Source organism: Ceratotherium simum, chromosome 16 (assembly GCF_057802395.1).
Source record: "Ceratotherium simum simum isolate JZ-2026a chromosome 16, ASM5780239v1, whole genome shotgun sequence".
NCBI classification, from domain to species: domain Eukaryota; kingdom Metazoa; phylum Chordata; class Mammalia; order Perissodactyla; family Rhinocerotidae; genus Ceratotherium; species Ceratotherium simum.
Window position 1 is genome coordinate 32,344,124 of NC_141915.1, and position 25,447 is coordinate 32,369,570.

Consider the following 25,447-nt stretch of genomic DNA (forward strand, 5'->3'; position numbering starts at 1 on the left):
TTTCGAGGAGATATGCACGGTTAATAGTCTCTATGATTTAGATTTCAAACATAACATTCTAACAAACACTGACAACCAGAAACAAATATACTGGCGTTCCAATGCTACTCCCAAGTGCAACAAATCTATTTATCACAAAAAGATTTCCAAACTTCAGCTAAAGCTTCATTTAGCTTAGTGATCAAAATACAATCTTCAGTGCAACACAAGCATTTTTACAATCTCCTAATGTCGGTCATAATGGTATCTGAACTGAATTTACTTCATGTAGCTTAAAAATGCAAATGAACTCTAATTTTTCTCCTCTTTATATTTTCAATTATCAGTAAATCTTTGGCCGACTCATATATTCTCACAAGTTTCCTTATTTGATACAAATAATAAGGTCTCAAGTACCTGGGTGATTGCTGGGCAAGGATGGCAGTGTCTGGTTTGATGGCGTTGCTGGAATGGTCTGTAGGCTAACCGGCTGTAGTAATACTGAATTTGAATGTTCTGGAAGCTGAAGAAAGTATAGTACATGTTCAAATAAACGTTCTACATTAAGCTTTTCTTTTTCTATTATTTAGATTCCTAGGCTTCCAAGTGGCACTATTCCAAGAATCATCTATTCTCAACTGGGCAAGAATTAGTAATTATTAACTATTACTTTAGTTTTTTAGGTAATAACTACTTATACAATTTACTGCTTTTCTGTCTGATTTCATTCCCATTGCACTTCATTTCTCATATAAAATGTACAATTAAAAAAAAAAGTGTTGCTTTAAAAAAGAGCAGCAGAAAGGTACAGCTCAGTCCAGATTCTGTTGTTCCACATTGAATATAAAATCTTAGCTTCAAACAGGACAAAAAACAATCTTAACTACAGAGAGGCAGAAGGTGATGATATCAAATTAGGACTGATAAGGATTAAAGTCTTAATTGGAAATCTCTCTTCTTGTAATTTTCCTCATTCATTTCACAAACATGTCCTGGGTACCTATTAGATGCCGGGTACTATAAATAAAGCAATAAATGAAACAGGCCCAATCCCTGCCCTCATGGAGCAGACAATCAACAAATGTGAACACATGTCAGATGGCAAGTGCTCTAAGAAAAAAGCAAGGTAACAGGGAGAGACAGGGTAGGCAGAGTAGGTGGGGTGGGATGTTGCTTTGATCATAGAGGTCAGGGAAGCCTCACCACTGGGACAATGAGCAGCGCCCTGACTGAAGTGGGCCCTCTAATTATCTGAGGGGACACAAGGTCAGATGCTCTGAAGCAAGGGAGGCCAGTGTGGCTGAAGCAGACTGCACCAAAGGAGAGAGGCGAGAGGTGAGGTTGGAGACGTAATGGGAGGGGTCAGATCCGCATTTCACACTTTTACTGAGTAAAATGGAGTGAGCAAGAAAATCATAGACGCATTTAGAGCAAATGAGGAATGTAATACGACTTTACTTTTTAAAAAAGATTGCACTGGGGGGCCGGCCCTGTGGCTTAGCGGTTAAGTGCGTGCGCTCCGCTACTGGCAGCCCGGGTCTTCCGGGCGCGCACCAACGCACTGCTTGTCCAGCCATGCTGAGGTGGCATCTCACATACAGCAACTAGAAGGATGTGCAACTATGACATACAACTATCTACTGGGGCTTTGGGGAGAAAAAGGGAAAAAAGAGGAGGATTGGCATGGATGTTAGCTCAGGGCTGATCTTCTTCACAAAAAAAAAAAAAAAGATTGCACTGGTTTCTGTTTTGAGAATAGATTGTAAGGTGGGCAGTAGAGGTGAAGAGGGAAGTGAAGGCTGCAGAAGGGCAACCCGTAGGAGGCCACTGCAATATCCTTCTGATGGTGGCTTGGATGGGATGTAGAAGTGGAGGTGTGAGAAGTGGCTGGATAACGGATATATCTTGAAGGTAAAAAGTTAGAGATCAAGCACTATTTTCTAAGGCTTTTGATCTCAGCCACTGAAATAGTGGAGTGGTCATTTACTGAGGCTGGGAAGACTGTGGGAAGAGCAGGTCGGGAGCCGGGGCTGGGATGAAATCGAGAGGACATGTGTGTTAAGTGGAAGGTGGATACGTGAGTTCTGTGTTTCGGGGAGGGGTATGGACTAGAGATACCAACTTGTAAGTTGTCAGAATTTGAATGGTATTTCAAGGTACAAGACCAAAAGACCACAGAGGAATGAATACGGATAGAGAAGTATGAAGTCAGCCCTGAGATCTCCAACATTGAAAGGCCACAAGAGGAGGAGGGACCAGGAAAGGAGATGGAGAAGTGGAAGCGAGGCAAGAGAAGCACAAAAAAGAGGGGTTTCTGAAACTTCACGTGCAAAAAGGAGGAAGTGATTGATTTGTCACTTGCTGCTGATAAATCAGGTAAGATGAGGACTGAGCATTGCAAGACTAGATTTAGGCAATCGCTAATGTCCTCGATGAGAGCTATGCCAGTAAAGTGGTACAGATGAGAGCCTGTCTGAAGTCTGTCCAAGAGGAGGAAAGGAAAGAAATTGGAGACAGCAAATATAAACAACTCTAAAGGAATTTTGATCCTACACCATCTTTCTAACAGAAGTAAGACTCAATCCGTCTATGTCAAAAGGTTGGAAGACAAGGAAAAGTCCTAACAAGGCCTGTGTCAATACATTAGACACACAAAGAAACGTTGAGCAGAACATGAGCGTCAATAACCATGAGTTCCTTTGTGCCGTGATAATCTGCTGACTAAGTGCACTGCCAGGGAAGAGTTTCACTACTTACATTCTCATATTCATGACTTGAGGAGAGGTTTTGGCTGGTCCTTTGAGCAAACCTAGGATAGTGTGATAACACAGCATGATTACCCTACAGTGAGAACACAAATGCAAAAAGTAAGATGACTTTCTTGGTCTAAAAACAAAACTTAAAATGTACCTTCAGGCTGCATAAAAATATGAATTTATGTAACAATTGCCATCTGGTTTCAGTGCCCGCCCCCAGGTCATGATGCCCAAATACCAAAGAGAGTAAAGACAAAGCACTGTGCCTTGGCAGTGGTAGCCCTGAGACCCGGGAGTGTGCGTAGTATACTAGCAAAAACGGAGCCTTCAGTCTTGCCATCAGAGTAGCTACCAACCCATCATTTCCTGAAGGATGAGAGGGAACGCAGAGTAGAGCTTAAGGAGGAGGTGGGGAGCGTTCTGGTTCTGGGTAAGACGGAGTAAACACACTTTGCCCTGTCTCCTACTGAATGCAATAATAAAATCTGGACAGAATGCACTGGGCAAATATTTGAGGACAGAAAAGTAAATAGTTACAGGCTGACTGGGAAAAAAGACCAGACCACTGAATCATTGGTGAACTTACCATTTTTTTGCCCCCCTGATATTCTCTAACCTGAATGCAATGCAGCCTAAAACCCAAAAGTGGGCAGTGAGGACAGACAGAGCTCCAAGAGAAGGCCTCTTGTTCTCACTCAAGGAGCAGGAAAGGGAAATTCTAATGCTCAGAGAGAGTGTGGAAATCCCTCACCCCTTTTTTTCCTCTTCTCTCTGTTCTCTCACACCCCAAACCCTTGGCAATCCCAAGGCAGCTGCAGTGACAGCAGAGGCAACAGGGACCTGTAGGGACTTAAAACTCTGAGAGAGGGGAACCTTCCTCTCCAACAGGTGGAACTGAGATCCTAAGAGGATGGAGCAAACTTGCATTGTTTCTTTTGTCTTTTCTGTCCTGCCTGATGCAAGCAGTTGAGGAAATGCATGGCATAGTAAACCTCCAGCTTTCTGACTGGAAACCTGAAAGGGGAGTCCCAGGAATGCACAGTACCAGAGAAATCACAAAAAAGGAGGAATTCAGGAAACAACCTCGTAAAGTTGTTTATGAAATCCTGGACTCACCTCCTGATCTGTGCATCTGTGGATCTGATCCCAGTCAGGATGCCAAAGACATTGAGAACTAAACACACAGCCTGCTGTCTAGACCTTAGACTGACCACTGGGTGGCGCATATGTGAGGCAGATCTGAATAGCACTGCCAAGGCTCTGAAAATTTAACTGGACTGGAACCACAGCACACAGAAGGCAGGCTGAAACTGTAGCATGAACCTAACGAGGTTGTTTGCCTAATAAAATGCCAACATTCTCAACAGGATTTAAATAAGATCAAGTATTTCATAACATTAGAAAATGCCAGGCCAGCCCCAGTGGCCTAGTGGTTAAGTCTGGCACACTCCACTTCAGTGGCCCATGTTCGGTTCCCGGCACGGACCTACAGCACTCGTCTGTCAGTGGCCATGCTATGGCGTTGGCTCGCATACAAAAAGAGTAATATTGGCAGCAAATGTTAGCTTGGGGCAAACCTTCCTCAGCAAAAAAAAAATGCCCAAGATATAATCCGAAATTGGAACTGGGAAAATTTCAACTTGCAAGAGAAAAGACTGATATCAAGAGGGCATAGATGCTGAAATTATCTCACAGAGATTTTAAAGCAGTTATTATACAAATGCTTCAACAAGCAACTGTGAACACTCTTTGAAAAAAAAAAAAAAGGAAAAATAGAAACTCTCAGCAAAGAAACACAAGATATAAAGAAGAGCTAAATGGTAATTTTATAATTGAAAAATACAATAACTGAAATTAAAGCAAATTGACAGAATGAGCTCAATAGCAAAATGGGAATGACAGAGGAAATAGTGAACTCAAACATAGATCAATAGAAATTATCTTAAAAAGCAGAAAAAAAGTGAGAAAACTAATGAACAGAACCCTAGGAATCTATGAGACAATGACAACAGGTCTAACATTTGTGTCATCAAGAGTCCCAGAAGGCCAGCAGAAAGTGTATAGTGCTGAAAAAATATTTGAAGAAATAAAGGCTAAAAACTTCACAAATTTGGTGCAAGACATAAACCCACAGATTCAAGAAGTTCAGTGTAGTAGGTTGAACGGTGGCTCCCAAAAAGTTATGTCCTTGTCCTAATTCTTGGAACCTGTGAACATTACCTTATTGGACAAAGGGTCTTTGCAGATGTAATTAAGTTAACGATCTCAAGATGGTGACCTCCTGTATTATTCGAGTGGGCCCTAAATCCAATGACAAATGATTTTCAAAAAGAAAATCAGAAAGAGATTTGAGACACACAGAGGAGAAGGCAATGTGAAAGTGGAGACAGAAAGTGGAGTGATGTGGCCCTAGCCAAAGACGCCAAGGAGTACCAACAGTCACCAGAATCTGGAAAAGGCAAAAAAGTGGCTTCTCCCCTAAGATCCCTGGAGGGAGTGCGGCCCTGCTGAATTTCAAACTTCTAGACTCCAGCCCTACAAGAAAATAAATTCCTGTGGTTTTAAACCACCCAACTTGTGGTAAATTTTTTTATGGTAGCCACAGGACACTAAAACACTGAACAAATCCCAAACAGAATACACCAAAAGAAATCCATGCCCAGACATAGCAAACTGTTCAAAATCAGAAAAGAAAATTTCCTGAAAGCACAGCCAGAGAAAAGAAGACATTATCTATAGGAGAACACAATTTGAATGAATGTAGTTTTCTCATTAGAAACCATTTAGGCCAGAAGAGAGGGAAGCAATGTTTAAAAACTGCTGAAAGAAAAGAACTGTTAACTCAGAATTCTATATCCACTGAAAATATCTTCCAGGAACAAAAATGAAATAAAGACATTCTCACATGAAGTCAAACAAACAGATTTTCACTGTCAACAGAACCTCTCTAAAAGAATTGCTAACAGAAATTCTTCAGAGAGAAGGGAAATTATACCAGAAGAAAATAAGAGCAACAGAAATGGTCAATATTGGGTAAATAGACCATTTTTCTCAAGTCCTTTAAAATATATTTGAGGGTGGCAAGCAAAAATTATAACATTGTTTCGTGGTATTTTTTCCCAATGTATATAGATGTAATATATACCATAACTATAGTATAAAGGAGGATCTATAGCCAAATTTTCTACATTTCACTTCAAGTGGTAAAATGCTAGTGATAAGTAGACTAAAAAACTAAGTACCTATATTGCAATCCCTAGAGCAACCAGTCCCTGCTTCCCCATATAAAAACTATACCAAGTTATAGTCAAAATCACAGTAGATAAAATGGAATACCTAAAAACGTTCAAATAATCCAAAAGACTGCTGGAAAGAGGAAACAGAGAAAAAAAAAAGAAAGGGAACAAATAGAAAACAAATTATACAATGGTAGCCCTAAACCAAACATATAATTACATTAAATGTAAATTGCCTAAACATACCAATTAAAGACAGAAATTATGAGAATATAAAAATGCACAACCCAACTATATGCTATCTACAAGAAACTCACTTCGAATATATCAATATAGTTAAGTTAAAAGTAGAAATATGGAAAAAGATATATCATGCAAACACTAATGAAAGAAAGCTAGAGTGGCTATATTAATAGCAAAGTAAACAATAGGGCAAAGAAAATTACAAAAGACAAAGAGGGACATTACATAATGATAAAAGAGTCAATTCACCTTTTAGCACTAGGGGGTTTTTTTTGGGTGATGGAACTATTCCGTATCCTGACTGTGGTGGTGATTACAAGAAGCTATGCTGTATGTTAAAATTCATAACTGTACACCAAAGGAAAAAAAGGGTCAATTTTAACATATGGAAATTTAAAAAATAAAATTAAAGCACAGAAAGAAAAAAGAGAGCAGGTACTGAAATCAGACCCACTTGAATCTGAATCCTGTTTCTCCACTAGTGGGGCAAACTTTGGCAAGTTAATCTTCCTCAGCCTTGGCTTCTCATTTGCAAAATGAGAATGACGGGGGTCCCTACCTCATAGGTCTATTGGGAGCACTGGTAAGTAACTGGTAAGCATTTCTTATTCTTCTTAGCCTGTTGACTGATAAGTGGGCTACAAATGTGACCTATGACTTTATCTCATCATCGTCGTTTTTTCAATGATCTTTGCTATTATGAATAATTCTATCACTCATTTGTTCTGTGATGGTACACAAATTAAACTGCAAACAGAGGGGAGGAAAAATCTCAAGACGCTAAGGCATTCTGATGACTGATTTTGCCTCTCATATGTGATGTTCAGCATATGATTTAACCCAGACACATGTCCTAGGCAGCTTTAGTGCTTCAATTTCTGACACTATAAAAAATTGGTCTAATTATAGCTTCACTCACGTGCAGATCTTCCTTGACTTACAATGGGGTTATGCCTGATAAATTCATCATAAATTGAAAATATCTTAAGTCGAAAACCTATCAGACATCACAGATCACCCTAGCCTACCTTAAACATGCTTAGAACACTTGCATTAGCCTACAGTTGGGCAAAATTATCTAACACAAAGCCTATTTTATAATAAAGTGTTGACTATCTTATGTAATTGATTGAATACTGTACTGAAAGTGAAAAAAAAAAAAACAGTTGTAAGAGTACAGAATGGTTGTAAATGTATCAGTTGTTTATCCTTGTGACTGCATGGCTGACGGGGAGCTGCAGCTCGCTGCCACGGCCCAGCATCACAAGAGACTATCGTACTGCATATTGCTAGCCCAGGAAAAGATCAAAGGTCAAAGTGTGGTTTCTACTGAATGTGCATTGCTTTCGTACATTGTAAAGTCAAAACATTGTAATTCAAACCATCCTAAATCGGGGACCCTCTGTATAAGCCTTTTTTGAAAATTAGAAAAAAATAGAAACAAAAGGCTGAGATAGTCTAGAAAACAAAATATTATTGATATTAAAGAGTATCTTTCATTCCAGTGAATTCCAAGAACTATTATAATTATTTTGATATCTGGATCTTGGGTGGGTGACAATTATAGGATTTCTAAAGTATGACTGGCAAACCACTGCTTTATGATTCTGCTGCCTTTTAAAAACTAAAGAGTCCTGCTACTGAATCAGCATTTCTGAGGGCCAGCAACTTTACTTTTTTTTGTAATGGGATTTCATCTATATCCTCCTTTCTCCTATTACCCAAGAAGATTTGCAGGATAAAGGAAAACAGAACTGGCTACTTTAGACTACATTATTTACTAAGCAACGTCACTGGAGATCTGCCCTCAATATTTCAACATTCACTTAACATCACACATAGTCAAGACCAGAGGTAGCCAACTGGATTCTGACCCAACTTAGTGGTTCATGAGATAACCATTGACACTCTATTGTGTCCCAGCACAGCACATGAATCTTTCCTTCCTCCTCTTCTTCCCTCATACTTTTTTTTTTTTTGCTTTTTTCCCCAACTTGATTGTCCTTTCTCATTCTCCTTCCTCCCCCCCCCCGCCCCGTCCCTACTCCTTTTTTAATACAGAAAAGTAATTGTCCCTATACACCTTTTTATATTGACATCTGAACCATGGAAATGCACTGCCTATTACCTAAAATATATGCATTTAAAAAGAAAAAAGAATATAGGCTTTGGTATAAGGCAAATCCCACTTCTGTTTATTTTTTGCTCTATCTACTCTATCCTGCCCCTTCCTGACCTTAGGTAGCCATGCTTTTTTAGTTTCTTCTGCATCCTTCTTGCATTTCTTTATGCAAATAGAGGCAAATAATATATATTCTTATTTCTCACTTTCTTACACAAATGCAATATAGTATACAAACACTACTTTGCACCTTTTTTTTTCACTTAATAATAAATATATTAGTGGTTGTTCCTCACATAGAGAACCTACTTTTTTCCCCCTAGCTATATAGTAATACACTGCATAGATGTTTATTTAACCAATCCCCAACCAATGGGTACTTGAGTTGTTTCCAATTATTCGCTATTGCCCAAATGTGGTAAAGAATAATCTCGTAAACAACTCATTTTGCATAGGTAAGAATTCCTAGAAATGAGATTACAGGTTCAAAGGTAAATGCATTTATAATTTTAATAGATATTGCCACTTGCCCCTCATAAGAACTACATAATTTTGTGATAGTATCTGTCTTTCCACAGGCAAGACAGGCCTGTTATCATTTGGACTTTTCCCAGTCTGTGAGGTTAAAATAAAGTCTCAGGCTGCCCTCATGGTGTTGTGGTTAAGTTTGTGAGCTCTGCTTCGGTGGCCCTGGTTTGCGGGTTCGGATCCCAGACACAGACCTACACCACTTGTCAGCCAAGCTGTGGTGGCGACCACATACAAAAAAGTAGAGGAAGATGGGCACAGATGTTAGCTCAGGGCTAATCTTCCTCAAGCAAAAAAAGAGGAAGACTGGCAACAGATGTTAGCTCAGGGTGAATATTCCTCAGGAAAACAAAAAAGTCTCACTGTAGTTTAATTTATATTTCTGTAACTATAAGTAAGGTCGAGCATCTTGCATATGTTTAAGGGTCATTTGTATTTTTTGGTGAACTATCAGTTCATTAGACCTGCTACTTAATAGCTATATGAACTTGGGCAAGTTCTATTCCCTAAGTCTCAGCCTTTTCTCCTATAAAACAGGAATAATAACAGAACTGACTCAAGAACTTTTGCGAAGATAAAATGAAATAAACAAAAACAGCTTAGCAAAGTGCCTGGCACACAGCAAGTGCTGTGTAATTGGTGTGGCCATTACACTTAACAATTTTAAACCTCATTTCTCTTCCCCTACCTTTGTCATTGTATTTCCCCTACCTTCTGTTATCACTAATAAATAACAGAAACAAAGACAACTTATTGAAGACTTATTATGTATCAAGTGCTACACTGGAGTGTTACATATAGCATCTCACTATATCTTTGTAAGAATCCTAGGAAGTATTCTTAGAAGAAAAATGAAGGCTCATGCTGGTTAAGCTTCTCATCCAAGGTCACACAGCTAGTAGGAGGTAGTGCTGAGAGTCTAATTCAGGTCTGTTTGATTCCTAAGTCTCTACTCTTTCTACTATGCCATGTTTTCTTAAATATGAGGAATCAGAATGAGATGGTATCAGTTCTGGAGCATTACGGACACACTTACAGGGATGTTTCTGTATTTTCCAAGTCTAGCAAATCCATCTGTGGATGAAGACTGGGTTTCACTTTGTTTGTTACAGCAGGACTTGGAGAAGTGAAACCTAGAATACAAAATAGATTTGCTGTTTGGCTTCAAAACATTGTCAGTCAGTTCTGTTGGATGTTCCACAGTAAAAAAAAAAAAAAAAGAAAAAAAAAAAATTAAAGAGATTGAGATGTTTCTGTCACTATAACATCATGGGATTTCCTCAACCAGAAATTAAAAAGCATCATTTATGGTAATTGGAAAGAGAGAAATTCCTTGCCACAAAAAGAGGTTGTCGAAAAGGTAACAAATGTTATTTTATTGGGTTTTCTAAAATCCCAAGCTGATCCAGAATGGAAGAGATTTTACCTGTATGGTTCTGCCAAACACAAAATTTTTAAAGCTATGGTGTATATAGACCTCTACCCTCACCTCCCCAAGCTCTTAACTTCCTACAATCCTAAGCGAGACACCCCAAAGGAAATAATCATTTCCTCCCCTCTAAAAATGCCTGATAAAAACTCTTTCACGTAACGGACTCCACACATCCCATTGGTCTACATAAGCAGCCAACATTTTAGTTATGGGGGAAGTTATACGAAAACCACAAATTCAGTGATACTGAATATTTTGACTCTGGAAAAACATGCTAACATAAGAAAAACAAACTGATTTTAGTTTGGCAAAAACTTCTGAATTTCAGCATTTTTCATCCTTATTTTGTAATTTACCAAAACTATTTGGGAATAAGGACAGTAAGAGATAACAAATAAGATAGATAAGATAGTTAACCCTAAGCCTACAAAGAACTTTGTAAATGTTATTCATTTACCTTCACAGCAACCCATTAAGCAACTATTGTTCTCACTTTATAAAGTAGGCAAGTCTCAACGGCTGGGTGGTTGAGATGTGGCAGAACTGGGATTTCAACTAGGACTTCGACTCACAAGCCTGTGTTTTTCCCTCTGCATTTCACCACCATGTGGATCAGGCCTCATAATTCCTGAATTTCTCCATCTGCATGGAACATTCCCTTACCTGACGCTGTAGCAGAGCAGAGAAATCCAAAGATAATAGTGAGTGGGTTGGTTCAGAGAGGATTTAAGTATTGGCCGTGAAGCTGAACAACCTCCATAAAGCAGGCTAGGGGAATTCCATGAGATTCTAACCAGTGGGATGAGTTTCAAGGACCTCCTCCCCCAGACATATCCCATTCCTGCCCTGGATGTGACTCAACCATTTGCCAAGAAGTAATTACGTCTCCTGATATAGTTCTCTGATATTCAAACTGACTTCAGTCCCTTCTCAGGTTGCATTTAATCATGAAACCAAGGAGAACTGTTTCACATCAAGCTCTTCTGCTGGTCTGAAAAGGCCCACGTGCTTATTTACTTAAGTCTGAAAGCTGAGCATTCAGGGAGCTGAATTCTCCCAGAGGCCCCCCTGACATCGGAAGGCTGGGACTCAGGTCAAGGAGATCACAGGATGGGGCAGAAGGTTCACTGGTAGTCTAAAAGCAAAGCAAACAGAAACACAATTTAGAAAAAACGTGTCAGGTCGTTTATCACGGCTTTCTCCCCAGAGACTTTCCTTTGGAGAAGGGAAGATCCTATTTGGATGCATTTTCATTTCATCCATATTGCCATTCAACAGGCAACACTAGTACTATTCACATCTCACCATCTACATAGGTTCCCGCTTAATTAGAGAATCTTCTTATGACCTCTTATTAATAACTTAATAACATCAACTTATTAAGGCAAATACTCTACACCACTAAAACCACTCCAAATTGTTAACGAATGTCTCCTCTTTTAATACCTGTTTGAAGTAAGCCTATTTCTTACTGGACAATTCATAAAACGCGCAATTGTTTGTTTTGTAACATTTCTATTCACTTACATTGGCGTCTTCCATCTGGTTCTTATTTTGCTCCAAAATCCTTTGTTGGTTTCGAGTAAACCTGTTTGAATTAGCAAAACACAAGTATTTAAAAGAAAAACAGATATGAAAATGCTACAATATTTAACAAATTATTAATATGCAAATATTTAGGAACAATCGGCTTCATCCCCATTCAATTCCCAATAAAGTACTTTAATAACGTTTTTCTAGTTCATAGAGGTAATAATGCCTTTAGAGAAAATTGTGAGAAAATGGACAAGTATTAAAAATATGAATAATAATTCCATCACCTAGAAATGGTCCCTATTAACATTATAATGTATTTCCTTCTAGTATTTCTTTCTGTAAGTTAATCTATTTTAAACTTAGTTGAAGTTATACTTTACATAATTCTACATCCTAATTTAATTATGTTGTGAGCATTTTTATAGTTATTCAGAAATATAATTTTTGGTGGCTGCATATTTTATCTTATGAATGTATCACACATTTAACTATTCTTCTTATTCTCAGATATTTAAGTTGTTTCCAATTTTGCCATTAAAATTTTCCAGAAAAATTCAAATACATTTAAAGTACCTTCACTGTTTCTGTTCATTTGTATAAGATACCTGATACCTACTAAAAATATTGACCTTTTACAACTTGATTTAATTTTACATTGCTTGTACACTGGTAGTGGGAAAGGAACTGTTAAATAAATAAAAGAACAGGTTTGAAAGGGTAGTGAAGTTGAGGCAGAAGTCCAAGGTTCAACTCTCAGCATTATTATCTAGCAGCTATCTGACCATGGATATAACTTCCTGATCCTCAGTTCCCCATCTGCTAAAAGAGAATAACAACATTTGAACCATTTGCTCCCCAGGGACAACATCTAGATAGATCATGCACGTGGATGAAGACGGAAATGCTTTGCAAACTAAGAGTTGCTTTAGAAACATACAATATTACTATTATGACACATTGACTCCATGAACCTAAACAAGTCTAAAATCTTACACTGAATTGGAACATGCACTTAGGTTTAAGGATTTTCCATTTCTAAAACACATGTTTTTTCTTCCGTCTACTTATTGTCTTGGCTTCTTGTATGCTAGCTAGTTATGTGCTGGGTATGAACAACCTTCACAGATAAAGCCTTGAGTAACAAATTTCCATTTCCTTATTTGCACAAGTATTCCCTGGTTGTAATGAGTAGAGAGCGACTTTGGGGGATGTTGGAATAGGGTCAAAGTATTTCACATGTGGGATGGATGTGAGTCTTTGTGAAACAGAGGGCAAGCTGTGATAGGCAGAACGATGCCTCTCCAAAGATATCCACATCCTAATCAACAGAACAGTGAATACGTAAGGTTAGATGGCAAATGGAATGAGGTTGCTAGTGAGCTGTCTTTAATATGGAGATTATCCTGGATGATACAGACGAGCCCAATGTAATCACAGAGATCCTTAAGTGTGGAAGAGGGAGGCAGAAGAGGCAGCAGAGTGATATGCCGTGAGAAGGACTCGATCGGATGATGTTGGCTTTGAAGATGGAGGAGAGGGGCCATGAGCCAAGGAAAGTGGTCAGCCTCTAGAAGTTGCAAAAGTTAAGGAAACAGACCCTCCTCTAGGGCCTCCAAAAAGGAATGTGGCCCTGCTGACACCTTGATGATAAACCTGTAAGATCCATTTCGGACTCTTAACGGAACTATAAGATAGTAAGTTTATGTTGTTTTAAGCCACTAAATTTGTGGTAAATTGTTACAGCAGCCATAGGAAACGAATACATTAGAAGTATCTTTTCTAGAGGCAAGAATTTTCCTCTAAATCTTAAGACATGTTTCTGTGTCACCATTAACTGCAGTTGCTTTTGGCATGGTTCAAAGCTGAATCAGAATGAGCCATTCACAGAGGTCATCCAATCTCCTGATATTAGACCAAATAAACACCCATTCCCTCTCTGAGGAAGCATTTAGTTAGTGGTCTTGTAATAGAAGTAACCAAAATAAAAACCAGAAGGCAGCACTACACTGAAAACCACGTGGTTTTCCTTAGATGTTTTCTGCTTGCAAAGATTTATACCCAGAAAACAAAGGGCAAGGACTGTGAGTTTGTTCAATGCTAAGAGAACACTGGTCACTGGGTTCATATCCTCGGTCGATGCTCTGTCATCTCCCCATAGGACAGGCTGCTGTCCCTGATAGTGAGGTAGTGGAGGAGAGAACTTATCACTTCTCAGCTATTGGTTTTACTTCACTGCTTCTCTTGGTTCATTCATAATCAGTGAAAAGAAATCTAGTCAATAAATTAAAAGTGGGACAATAACAGAGAGAAGGACAAGAAATTACTTTTTTAATGAGTGTCAATGTGCTAGCACTCTGCTAGGTGCTTTTATATATATCATCTTATTTAATTCTCAAAAAAAAACCCCAACGTATTGTTAAGTGAAATAAGCCAGACAGAGAAAGATAAACATTGTATGATTTCACTCATATGTGGAAGATAAACTAACACCAGACAGAGAGAACAGTTTGGTGGTTACCAGGGGGAAGGGGGTTGTGGGGTGGGCACAAGGGGTGAAGGGGCGCATTTATATGGTGACTGACAATAATGTATAACTGGAATCTTACAATGTTATAAACTATTATGACATCAATAAAAAAAATTAACAACAACAAAAAAACCCAAAAACAAACAAAAAATCCTCCAAATAGGTAGTATTATCCTCTTTAATAAACAGGAAAAAAACTAAGTCTTAAAAAAGTAACCAACTTGTCTGAAATCATCACTGAGATTTGAATCCGGGCCTGTTCACCTCTTTCCCTTGTCACACTGGTCTCATTCTTCATCAGCTGGTTGGAAATATAGCCTCTGCGCGATTTACACGTTCCCAGTAATTCTCAACAGAAATGGTGCCCCTAAGGGTGTCTAGAAATGCCACTTTAGGAGGAATACTTGCTGCATTTAGTGAGTAGAGGCCACACAACGGAAAACCCTCCCACCCAAAATGCCAACACTGCTCCTACTGAGAAACAAGATCTAGAAAAAGTGTGGGGATTTCAGAGGCTCCAGAATTTCCATGATAGGAAGGCCTAGGGATAGGTTTTCAAAGAAACCAGGAGACTTGCCTGAAGCTACGTTTTTACACGTCACTTTCCATTAAGACTGAGGAAAAAGCCACCTGTCAATCAAAGCATGCTGCAGGTTCCGGGGCTGGGTGCTGGGTGCATGCTTGCTCCCCAAGTCTCTCGTCCTTTCCCATAGCTTCACACGCTGCACCTGTGCTTGCTCTGCTCCTTGTTTAGTCAACTCCTACTCCTCAGGTGGTTTCTCAGCTTAAAAGGCACTTCTTCACAGAAGCCTTCCCTCCCCTCTCCCAACCTGAATTAGGTCTGGCTGTTATTCTCACCACAGGTCTCCTGTACTTTTGTTTCACTGCACTTATTTCAGTTTCCAAGTTTGTATATTTATATATATGATTTAAGGTGTTTTCCTGACTATAGGCTTAACTATAGATTATAATAGATTATAAGACTACTATTTTGATGAATGAATGAGTTAGAAACAACTTAAACGCCGAATAAGTGAACTGTGAGAAAAACATGGACCACTATGCAGCTATTAAAAATAATGGCTTATCAAAAGCATTTAAAAACATAGGATACACCAATACTTGCTATATAGTGAATAAAATCAAGGGAGAAATAAAAGTTTATGTTGTTTATATGATCATAACTATATAAAAAAGTTTAGGAAAAAAACTAAAATGTTAGTGACAAAATTAGGAGTATTTAAAATTTTTGCCTTCACACTTTTCCAAATGGAAATTTTTAAGAATCTATGTTCATATACAAAATGTCCTCACTGGCTGCTCTGGTTTTGTACAGACTATTTTCTCCACATAAAATATCCTCCACTTTTTACCATTCCATGTTCTTCTCCATCTCAAACTTAGGGTAAACCTCTCTTTTACTAAGATGCTTTGTTTATACCATTCATCTACTTGAGAGCCTATGATGTGTTCAGGGCAAACAACATTAAGTGAATAAGATCCAGGCCCTGCTTACAGGTTAGGTGTTTACACCACCCGAAATGCCCAAGAATGCTCCTAGCAGTGCTCAGATATGCTCTCCTTCTTGCAAGCCCCATCACAAGCTCCCAGAAGGCAGGACCAGATTCCGTCCCTTGGGAGGAAGGCGGCCTTGTCCTGAACTTACTCTTGATCTTCCTGAGTGTTCACCTTGTAGGCAGTCTAATAAGAATGCTGAGTAACTGGGGTAGAACTAGAATTGGAGGAGGGTTGGAGAGGGGGCACCGCCTGCTCACCTCTCACATCCAAGGATGGCATTATTCAAATCCTCATTGACTTGAATTAGCTCAACTGTTACGTCTTCATTCTCCACCACCACCAGCAGGTCCATGATCCTCTCCTGCATCTCCCGACCAGTCTTATAAAGTTTCTGCCAAAGAAAGGAGAGAGATTTCCTCTTCTATGCTAGGAACGTTCTACAAAGACAACTGACTTGCCAATCCACATACACCTGTGATCACCTCTGCACTGAGTCACCTATGGGAAATGACCAAAATATTTAACTACGGACAGCTCATCCTTATCAGAAGGCAATGAGTTATAAATGATGGTATTTTCCTCTAAAAATCAAAATAGGTGTCATAAGAACAATATGCTAAACTGTATGTAACACTAGACTAGAAATTAGAAGTGGTGTATGGGAATTCTAGAGGTATTGCTTATTAGCCATACTATGTAGAAAAAAAAAATCACTTGTTTTCTAAATCTCAGTTTTTTCGTTTGATAAATGAAATTATACTACTTGCCACATCTACGACAAGGGGGGACATAAAAATCAAATGAGATGCGTATAGAGGAACTCTATAACTATAAAGCACTACATAAAACAAACACTATTGTCATTATTAGTGATAGTGGAAGAAAGAAGTAGTTAAAAAACATTTACAGGAGCATAATTTTCCTATTATGTTTTACTTAAACATTTCAAGTTTACAGTTACAACATCACATTCCAAGGTAAACTGAACCAGGATTAAAAAACTAGTCATGGATACTATCCTCATTCAGACTACCTAGAATGACGGCATTAAGCTAGGGCTCCACTCCCCAAACCAGCTTTTTCTCATAAGCATGAGAGGCACCTAGGGCAGACTTACTGATTCAAAATCTCTAGGGCTGAGGGTCTGGGAATCTACATTTAGCAAGTATCCCAAAGTGTTTATGTACACCGACCTTTGAAAACTGCCTTACAACTTACTTCCTCCTAGGCAAAGCTCCAATAAGTCTGAGGAGCATAAAACGTATTAATATTTCTTCAAACCCACCTTGGCTAGAATTTATAAATGTAACAGTACATCAACCTCAGGCAAAAACACAGGGACGTTTCCCTTTTCAAAATGAAAGCAGCATAACTTGGTAAATCATCACACTATGATATTATCTGATTATTTTTTCCCCTCAAGAAAGAAAGACCCACTGAAAAACTTATGTTTCACAAAACCATTTAGAATCTCAAACAATCTATTGCAAGACTCCGGACAGGAAATCTCTAAATAAATAAATCAAACCATTACTAGCTGGCATTTAGACTCAGAGGTAAAAGCCACTACCCTTCACAAAATCATAAGAAAATATTTAGAAGACAAAAGAAAAGGAAGAAAAAGATAGAAAGACAGACTCTGGATTTTATACCTGCAATGTGCAGCCAGAAAAACTGTCTTATTTGCTAATGACTTGCCTACTATCAGCTGATGTTGACAAACTTTTTTCAAAGGTCCTGACATTAAATATTTTCTGCTTTGTGGGCCGTGTGTTCTCTGTCGAAACCACCCAACTCTGCCACTGTAACATGAAAGCAACCATAGACAATATGTAAACAAATGGGTGTGGCCATATCCTAATAAAACAAAGACACGTGGCGGGGTAAATGTAGCTCATTTATGGCCCCCTGGTATAGTGCAAAGAGCACAGACTTTAGACTCAACAGACCAATGGCATCTCCCATTACATACCTGACATGGCATTTAGTTAAATTTTAGCCTCAGGTTTTTTAAATTATTTTTTCTTCTATAAAATAAGGGTAGGGAAATGGTGCAGTTGAAACCCTACCATGTCTGGCACACAGTGAGTAGTCAAAGAATGTATTATGGTTGCCTAGGGAGGTATCACTAGAAGCCTAACTCGATAACCAATACAATCCTGTAATACTTGCGCCATTACCCAGGACTCAATGTTAACAGAGGAAAGAACTAAGATGAGCATTTGCTATAACCTCCATAATGAATGAGAACTTTTCCATTGTTCTTGTGTTAGTGAGTATAGAGAACTGTTCTCCTTCTTGTTCACTGGTAGCTTTGCTAGAGCAATGTCAAGATCAAGGAAATACAATGGCTGTTAGATGCCTATGATAAAAATGTAGAAATTAATTTGAAGTGAATTTGCAGCCAAAATCAATAGCCTGTGGTCACATGAAGACCTTCCCTTTGCCCTCTCAAGAGACAGATGGAATGGAAACATGAAAGGAGCACCACATCTCTCAGCAGGATCGCAAAGCAGAATTTGAAAAACCTCTTCAAAAGCCAGCACGCTCTGATCTTTGCAATTGATGTCTGTCTCAGAGGAGGGCCAAGCCATCTGGAAACAGTGAGATCAAGCACCGTGGTCCAAAAGGATGGGTCAGAAGTTCCACACAGCAGGCACCTGGCAGGGCTGTGGATGTGGGGAGCCAGCGGGAGTGAGTCACACACCGAGTAACAGCTGCTGGTGCATATGCCCAACATGGAGCTCCTGGAATCACCTCCCTTTACACCATATCAAAGCAAAGGCAGGCTTCTAAGTTAAAGCCAATTTAACAATCAATTCAAAAGTCTTTGGAGCAAAACAAAATGGAGCTCATTAAGAGCGTCCTCTTCTGACATCCAGATGGCTCCAACTCCTCCACAGAGCACTCAGGAATTAAGGAAGGAGATCCCTCTGCACTTTCCACTCCAACTGTAATCCTCCCACATTCACCAACACAGAGCAACTCAACAAAATGAAAAACAAAAGTGCCTGAACATCTCCCTTGAATAAGTAAAAACAGGAAGAAATGTGTTTGCTTGAAAGCCCTCTCTGGAAATAATATCTGTATCACAAGACTCCTATTATCAGCCTATAACATATTTCCTCTCTCCCAGTACTTGCCACCCAGACTCCAAGAGAATCAGAGAATATCTCTATCTGCTCAAAAAACAATTCCACTCTACTCTAAAAATGAACATTTCTCAGCATAACTTGCTCATACAGTCTTTTTTTTCCCCTCATACAGGCCTCAGATGAGTGAATGACAAATTGTCAAGACAATCCTCAAAGATCATTAAAACTCATTGGAACCCTTCCAACTCTTTTTCCCAACTAAATACCGTCAACATTTTATTTACTGAAAGCCTTTGTCTTCAGTAACTCCTTAGTCCTTTCATCCTAAATCATTAATTCTTCAAAGAATATCAATCAATCTATTCACCTCAACTGACATTTAATGAACTCATTCAGTGTACAAAGCACACACTCTAAATATGCAGTCATACGGATTTAGAAGTACAGAACTTGGTTACTGCCTTCAAGTTGCTTCCAATCTAGCTAGAGAGCTAATACAAACCCGCATGAAAAGACAACAGATTAGCCACCTATACTAGAAAGTCAATCCTAGGTTCAAAAATGAGAAACAAGTTGGTATAACGAATAGAACCCAGGCTCAGGAGAACGAGGTTCTCGCTCCAGCCCCATCCCTTGCCACTGTGTGGGCAAATCATCCCCTTTCTGAATACGTAGCCTCATCTGTAAAAGAAGGGAGATGGTCTCAATGACATTCAAATTCCCTTCCACTCTTAATACCTTACAAGTTTCTGAACGGGACAGACAGTAAGAGTGGTCAGGGGACGATGACTTTTTATTTTACTCTGAGGTTTTTTTCTCAACTGGTTACAAATCATTCTCACAGGATCAGATTTTAGATTCACAGGATTTTAAACTTCTCTAATAAATTAGAGTAAGGCTCTCTCTAGATGTACGTTCAAAATCAGAGCTCACTTTATTCTAAAGCAGATTAATATTTTCTTCTTTCATTGTCCTCCCGGGGCTAGGCAAGAACAAGATAAGAAAGACCAACATGGGAGGTACCAGGGAAAGTCAGCTCTTCAAGGTTAGGGTAAGAGGGCAAACTAGAAGACTTTCAGTCTCCACCCCTAATGAAGTTCAAAGTCCATGAGCAACATAGTGGTGGGAAAGGTGTTTACAAGGCAAAATAGTTTTATGCCTAAGAGTCTAACATAGAGCAAGAGCCCTGTAATTAGCAGGGCTTCAGAATCTAACTGTCCAGCGTGGACTGGAGAAATGATCTGGGATTCCAAGTAAGTACACTGGATTTCAGATGGAAGGAAACAGATAGGGAAGGGGTTCCAAATAAACGGAACAGCTGCTAGAAGTTACACAGCAACAGAAAAACAGGAAGAGATTTCAAGCACAGAGGCTGGTTTTAATGTTAACAAATTGCATAATAAGACTGTGATCACTGGTAAAGTATATGTCCAAGAAGAGCCAAGGAATTTATGAGTAGAGACTTTTCCTATGTGCTGGACACTTTTCTTTTGCCCTCTACATCCACTGTCCACATACTCTGCCCTGCTCTGTGCTCTGGGGGCTGGTCCATGGGAAACACACCACCAGGTCCCCTGCCCTCTAGCTTCTGATTGGGTTCAGCCAACAAGACGCACTGGCAGGAAGTGGGAGAAAGGAGAGTGAGGTCTGGGTGTTCATTCCCTTCATTCTGTCCATCAAAGGCACCACCATTCTCAAGGCTGCCTTCTCCATGTGATTCTTTACTTTGGCTTCTAGCAAAAGTTCCCTCTTGACTATTTATGCCTAGGGATATTAGTTATTTGCCCAGGGTAGTGAACTATCTCCTGTGGTTTCTCTGTACCCTGTGATATCTCACTAAATAAATAGTGCCTTGATTAAACTCTCTTCAAATTACCCAAATTGAGTATGCCATCTGTTTGACTGATAATCCCTACAAGGCATGAAAACACAGAGTAATTAAAATAGTATCATAGTGAAACAGGGACAGAGAAACAGATCAGAGAACAGCTTCTGGAAAGACATCCTTGTATTAGAATATAGAATGTGACAAAGGGGTGTTTGAAATCCGTGGAGAAGGTATGAATTGTTAGTAAGTGTTATTTGGACAACCAGCCATCTAACTGAAAAAAGTAAATGAAAGTCAAGTCTCTAACTCAGACCAAGGATAAAGATTTTTAAACCACGTAAAATCTAGGGAAAATCCATTAATTTATTAAAGATATTTTTATTGATTGATTACATCATGCCAGGCACTGCTATGGAAGCCAGAACCTCAGCAGTACACGAGAAAAGCCCTGTGCGGTGTCCATTCTAGAAGGCAAAGACAGCTGAACAAATGGGCAGAAGTGTCAGAGCGCTGGGTGGAGAAGGAAATGGTGATGTGATGGGAAAGTGGCTGATAGAAGCCTCAAGTCCAAAGACGGGGGAGTCAGAAAAGACCTCTCAGAGGAGGTAACATACTAAGATCAGAGCGACAAGAAAAAGCTAGCCATTAGAAGATGGGGAAACATGAGAGTCAACTAGAACGAACTCAGTGCGTCCAACAACAGGAAGGCGGCCAGTGTAGCTGGACCGAGGAGAAGCGTGCACGTGCTGTGGAAAGAGAGGTAGACAGGAGCTGATCAGGAAGGGCTTTGTGGCCAAAATAAGGAGGTTGGCTTTTATTCCAAGTGTAATGGGAAGCCATTGAAGGGTTTCAAGGAAGCAATAACATGACCTGGCTTACCTTTTAAAAGGCAAGATGGAGATGTTCAGTATCATTAGCCATTAGGCAAATGCAAATTAAAACCATAAGGAGATACCACTTGTTACCTCACACCTACTAGATGGCTATAAAAAAAAAAAAAAAAACAGAAAATAAGTGTTGGCAAGAAGTAGAGAAATTAGAACTCTTGTACATTGTTGGTGGGAATGTAAAACAGTGCAGCCACTGAGGAAAACAGTTTGACAGTTCCTCAAAAAGTTAAACATAGAGTTACTATATGACCCAGCAATGTTCCTCCTAGGTATATATTCAAAAGAGCTGAACACAAGTATTCAAACAAAAACTTGAACATGAATGTTCATAGCAGCATTATTCCCAAGAACCAAAAGGCAGAAACAAAGCAAATGTCCGACGACTAATGAATGAATAAATAAAATGCAGTTATATCCATACAATGGAATATTATTGGGCTATAAAAGAAATTAAATTCTGATACATGCTACAACATGGATGAATCTTGAAAACGTTACAGTAAGTGAAAGAAGCCAGACACAAAAGGCCACGTATTGTATGATTCCATTTATGTGAAATATCCAGAATAGGTAAATCCATAGAAACAGAGCAGAAAGGTGGTTGCCTGGGACTAGGTGAAGATAGGAAGGAGAAACTGCTTAATGGGTATGGGGCTTCCTTTTGGGGTAATGAAAATGTTTTGGAACTAAATAGAGGAAATAGTTACACTGTGAATGTACTAAATGCCACTAAATTGTACACTTTAAAATAGTTAATTTTACGTTACGTGAATTTTACCTCAATTAAAAAAAAAAGCTATACAAGAGTTTCCAGTTTTCAGCACAGCACTGTACTCGATATGCTGAAAACTTTCCTGATAACAAAATATCTAATAATGCTGGATGTGATAGAAAAATATTTTAACATGCACACCTAACTTTCAAGAAAGCATGAGAAACCCTCAAAGGCTGAAAAACCAAATAGGATCCAAAGATATGAGAGGCAATGAAGACAGGAGGGCTTGAAAGACATCCACTTATCAATCTCTAACAAGCTTGAAAGGCAGGAGACAATGCCTGGGGCCTGAACAAGATGGCGAGATGGATCAAAGACCCCAGGTGCAGCTGGGGCACCTAAACGGCTACTTCCTATATGTGAAATAATAATACATATATTGGTCTCTGCTCTTGGTTCCAGACAAGAGCTTCTAAATCCCTTGGAATTTCCTGGGTAATAGAAGCATCTTTTGTTCTAATGAGGCATCTCTTGGTGGGCTCCTGGACAGCTTCAGGATGGGGGCTAGTCACCAGAAAGACCAAGCCATGATTAGAAGCTTGGAGCTTTCAACCTCACTCTCCATCCTCTGGGAAGGGGAAAGAGGCTGGAGACTAGAGTTAATAATCAATCATGCCTACGTGATAAAGCCTCCATAAAAATCCATAAACTATGGGGTTCAAAGAGCTTCCAGGTTGGTGACACACCCTTCTGCTGGGAGACTGGTGCACCCCAACTCCATGGGGACAGAAGCTCCTGGGCTCAGAATTCTTTTGGACCTCTTCATCTGGCCATGCGTCTGCATCCTTTGTGATATCCTTTATAATAAACCAGTAAATATAAGTGTTTCCCTGAGTTCTGTGAGCCATGCTAGCATATTCAAACCCAAGGAGAAGATCGTGGGAATGCCCAGTTTATAGCAGGTCAGTCAGAAGTGTGGGAGACCCAGACTTGCAATGGGCATCTGAAGTGGGGGAAGTCTTATGGGACTGAGCCCTTAGCCTGTGGGATCTGATGTTATCTCCAGTAGATAGTGTCAGAATTGCATTGAATTGTAGTACACTCAGCTGGCATTGGAGAATTGGTTGGTGTGGGAAAAATACCCACACATTTGGCATCAGAAGTGTCAGATTTGATTAGTAGAAAAAACAAAGGTTTCCTTTCACTATATGTGTCAGTAAATTAGGGGGGGGAAAAACCCTCAGCCCCACAGAACAAAATGGCAAGGAAAATGGTTTCTCAGCCTTGGCTTTCAGGAAGAAGAGGAAAATAAGTATTTTTCCTGAGAATTCTAACAGCCTTACTGCATCATCATCTCTAGGGATGAGACTCCTTGCCTTCAATGTTTACAAGCCCTAGACAGTGCTGCCCCTTTTTCTTCTGACTGCTGAGGTTCCAGGTTCTCTTGGAAACCAGCAGTTATTTGGAGTCCCTTTTCTCTGGCCTTAACAGTGACACTGGAAGTTCTCTGCTCCTGAAGTTAGCTGCTGGGACAGCAGAGGAGAAATATAGCTGTTTCCATCTCCATGTGAGTACCCAAGGCCCATCCAATCTTACTCTGATTTTGAGGTTAGTATAGGGGAGAAAGTCACTTGGAAGGGTCTCTTTCACCTGGGAGGGCTGTGGTTTTAGTGTGATCCCACCTACATTATCAGACATTGAATATTCTCACTGTTCTGGTCTCCTGATTGTCTGTCTAGACTCTTCTGTAATCCTTGGAGTTTATTCTTCATTTCATATTTCTTAGGTCATTTCGATGGGATTTAAGGAAGAAAGAGGAGGTAAATTTATTATTGTAGCAAGCTAAAAAAAAAAAAACATGGTTATTAGCTGGTTTTGGGAAAAAAAAGAGATGTCTGTTTCACAACTTACATAGTTGACTTCAGATACTTTTATCACTTCTTTACTCACAGATGCACACTCCTTCCCTCAGAGTATGTGATGCCTGTGAGTCCTCACTGCCTCCTACCTTGCTGCCCCTTCACCCTCTTTGTCCTCTACCTCCATGGAGGATTTCATCACATTATTGTGGATTGACTATAGTGTGGATTGACTTATTATATCACAATAATAAGAAATATAGGGGGCCGGCCCCGTGGCTTAGCAGTTAAGTGCGCACCCCGCTACTGGCGGCCCGGGTTTGGATCCTGGGCGTGCACCGACTCACCGCTTGTCGGGCCATGCTGAGGCCGCATCCCACATACAGCAACTAGAAAGATGTGCAACTATGACATACAACTATCTACTGGGGCTTTGGGGAGAAAAAGGGGAAAAAAAGAGGAGGATTGGCAATAGATATTAGCTCAGAGCTGGCCTTCCTCAGCAAAAAAAAAGAGGAAGATTGGCATGGATGTTAGCTCAGGGCAGATCTTCCTCACAAAAAAAAAAAAGAAAAAAAAAAAAAGAAAGAAATATATATTTGGTCTTCATCTCCAGTCCCTGGCACAGAGCTTCTAAAACTCTTGGAAATTCCTGAGTAATAGGAGTGAGAAGAACATCTTTTGTTACTCATAATAAAACCTTTTCAACCATCCTGAGTTTATGCTAATGAGGTAACTCTTGGGGAATGGAGGCTGGCTGCCAGAGGAACCAACCCTGTAATTAGACAGTTGGAAACTTCAGCCCATCCCCCAACCTCTAGGGAGGAGAGAAGGGTTAGGGATCGAGTCAATCAGCAAAGGCCAGTGATTAAATCAATCATGCCTACATAATGGAATCTCCATGGAAACCCTAAATGAAGGGGTTTAAAGAGCTTCTGGGTCAGGAGTGAACCCCAACTCCAGGGGGACAGATGCTCTTGTGATCAGGACCCGTCCAGACCTTCCTGTATGTACCTCTTCTTCTGGCTGTTCATTTGTATTCTTTAAAATAAGCTGGTAATAGTAAATAAAGTGTTTCCCCAGATTCTGTGAGCTATTCTAGCAAATCGTTGAACCTGAGGAGGGGATCAGGGGAACCCTCGATTTGTAGCCAAATCAGACAGAAGTATGGCTAACCTGGGGA

The 25,447-nt window shown here is 39.7% G+C and overlaps 1 protein-coding gene across 5 annotated transcripts in view; it reads right to left on the reverse strand.

Moving 5' to 3' along the window:
• Positions 1-25,447, reverse strand: part of TOM1L1 (target of myb1 like 1 membrane trafficking protein) — a 59,187-nt gene that overhangs the window by 5,224 nt on the left and 28,516 nt on the right. For 2 of the 5 annotated variants that reach the window (XR_015554702.1, XM_087440957.1), the window contains exons 9-14: positions 16,135-16,268; positions 11,824-11,884; positions 11,314-11,431; positions 9,901-9,997; positions 2,737-2,820; positions 397-502 (exon numbers count right to left, since the gene is read on the reverse strand). Coding sequence is in view for 4 of the 5 variants with exons in the window: in XM_087440957.1 (XP_087297083.1) it covers positions 397-502; positions 2,737-2,820; positions 9,901-9,997; positions 11,314-11,431; positions 11,824-11,884; positions 16,135-16,268 (600 nt within the window). In the remaining variant the exon portion in view is untranslated. Of the gene's footprint in view, positions 1-396; positions 503-2,736; positions 2,821-9,900; positions 9,998-11,305; positions 11,432-11,823; positions 11,885-16,134; positions 16,269-25,447 lie in introns of those variants that run through there. The other 3 variants (XM_087440956.1, XM_087440955.1, XM_087440958.1) reach the window with 2 other exon arrangements.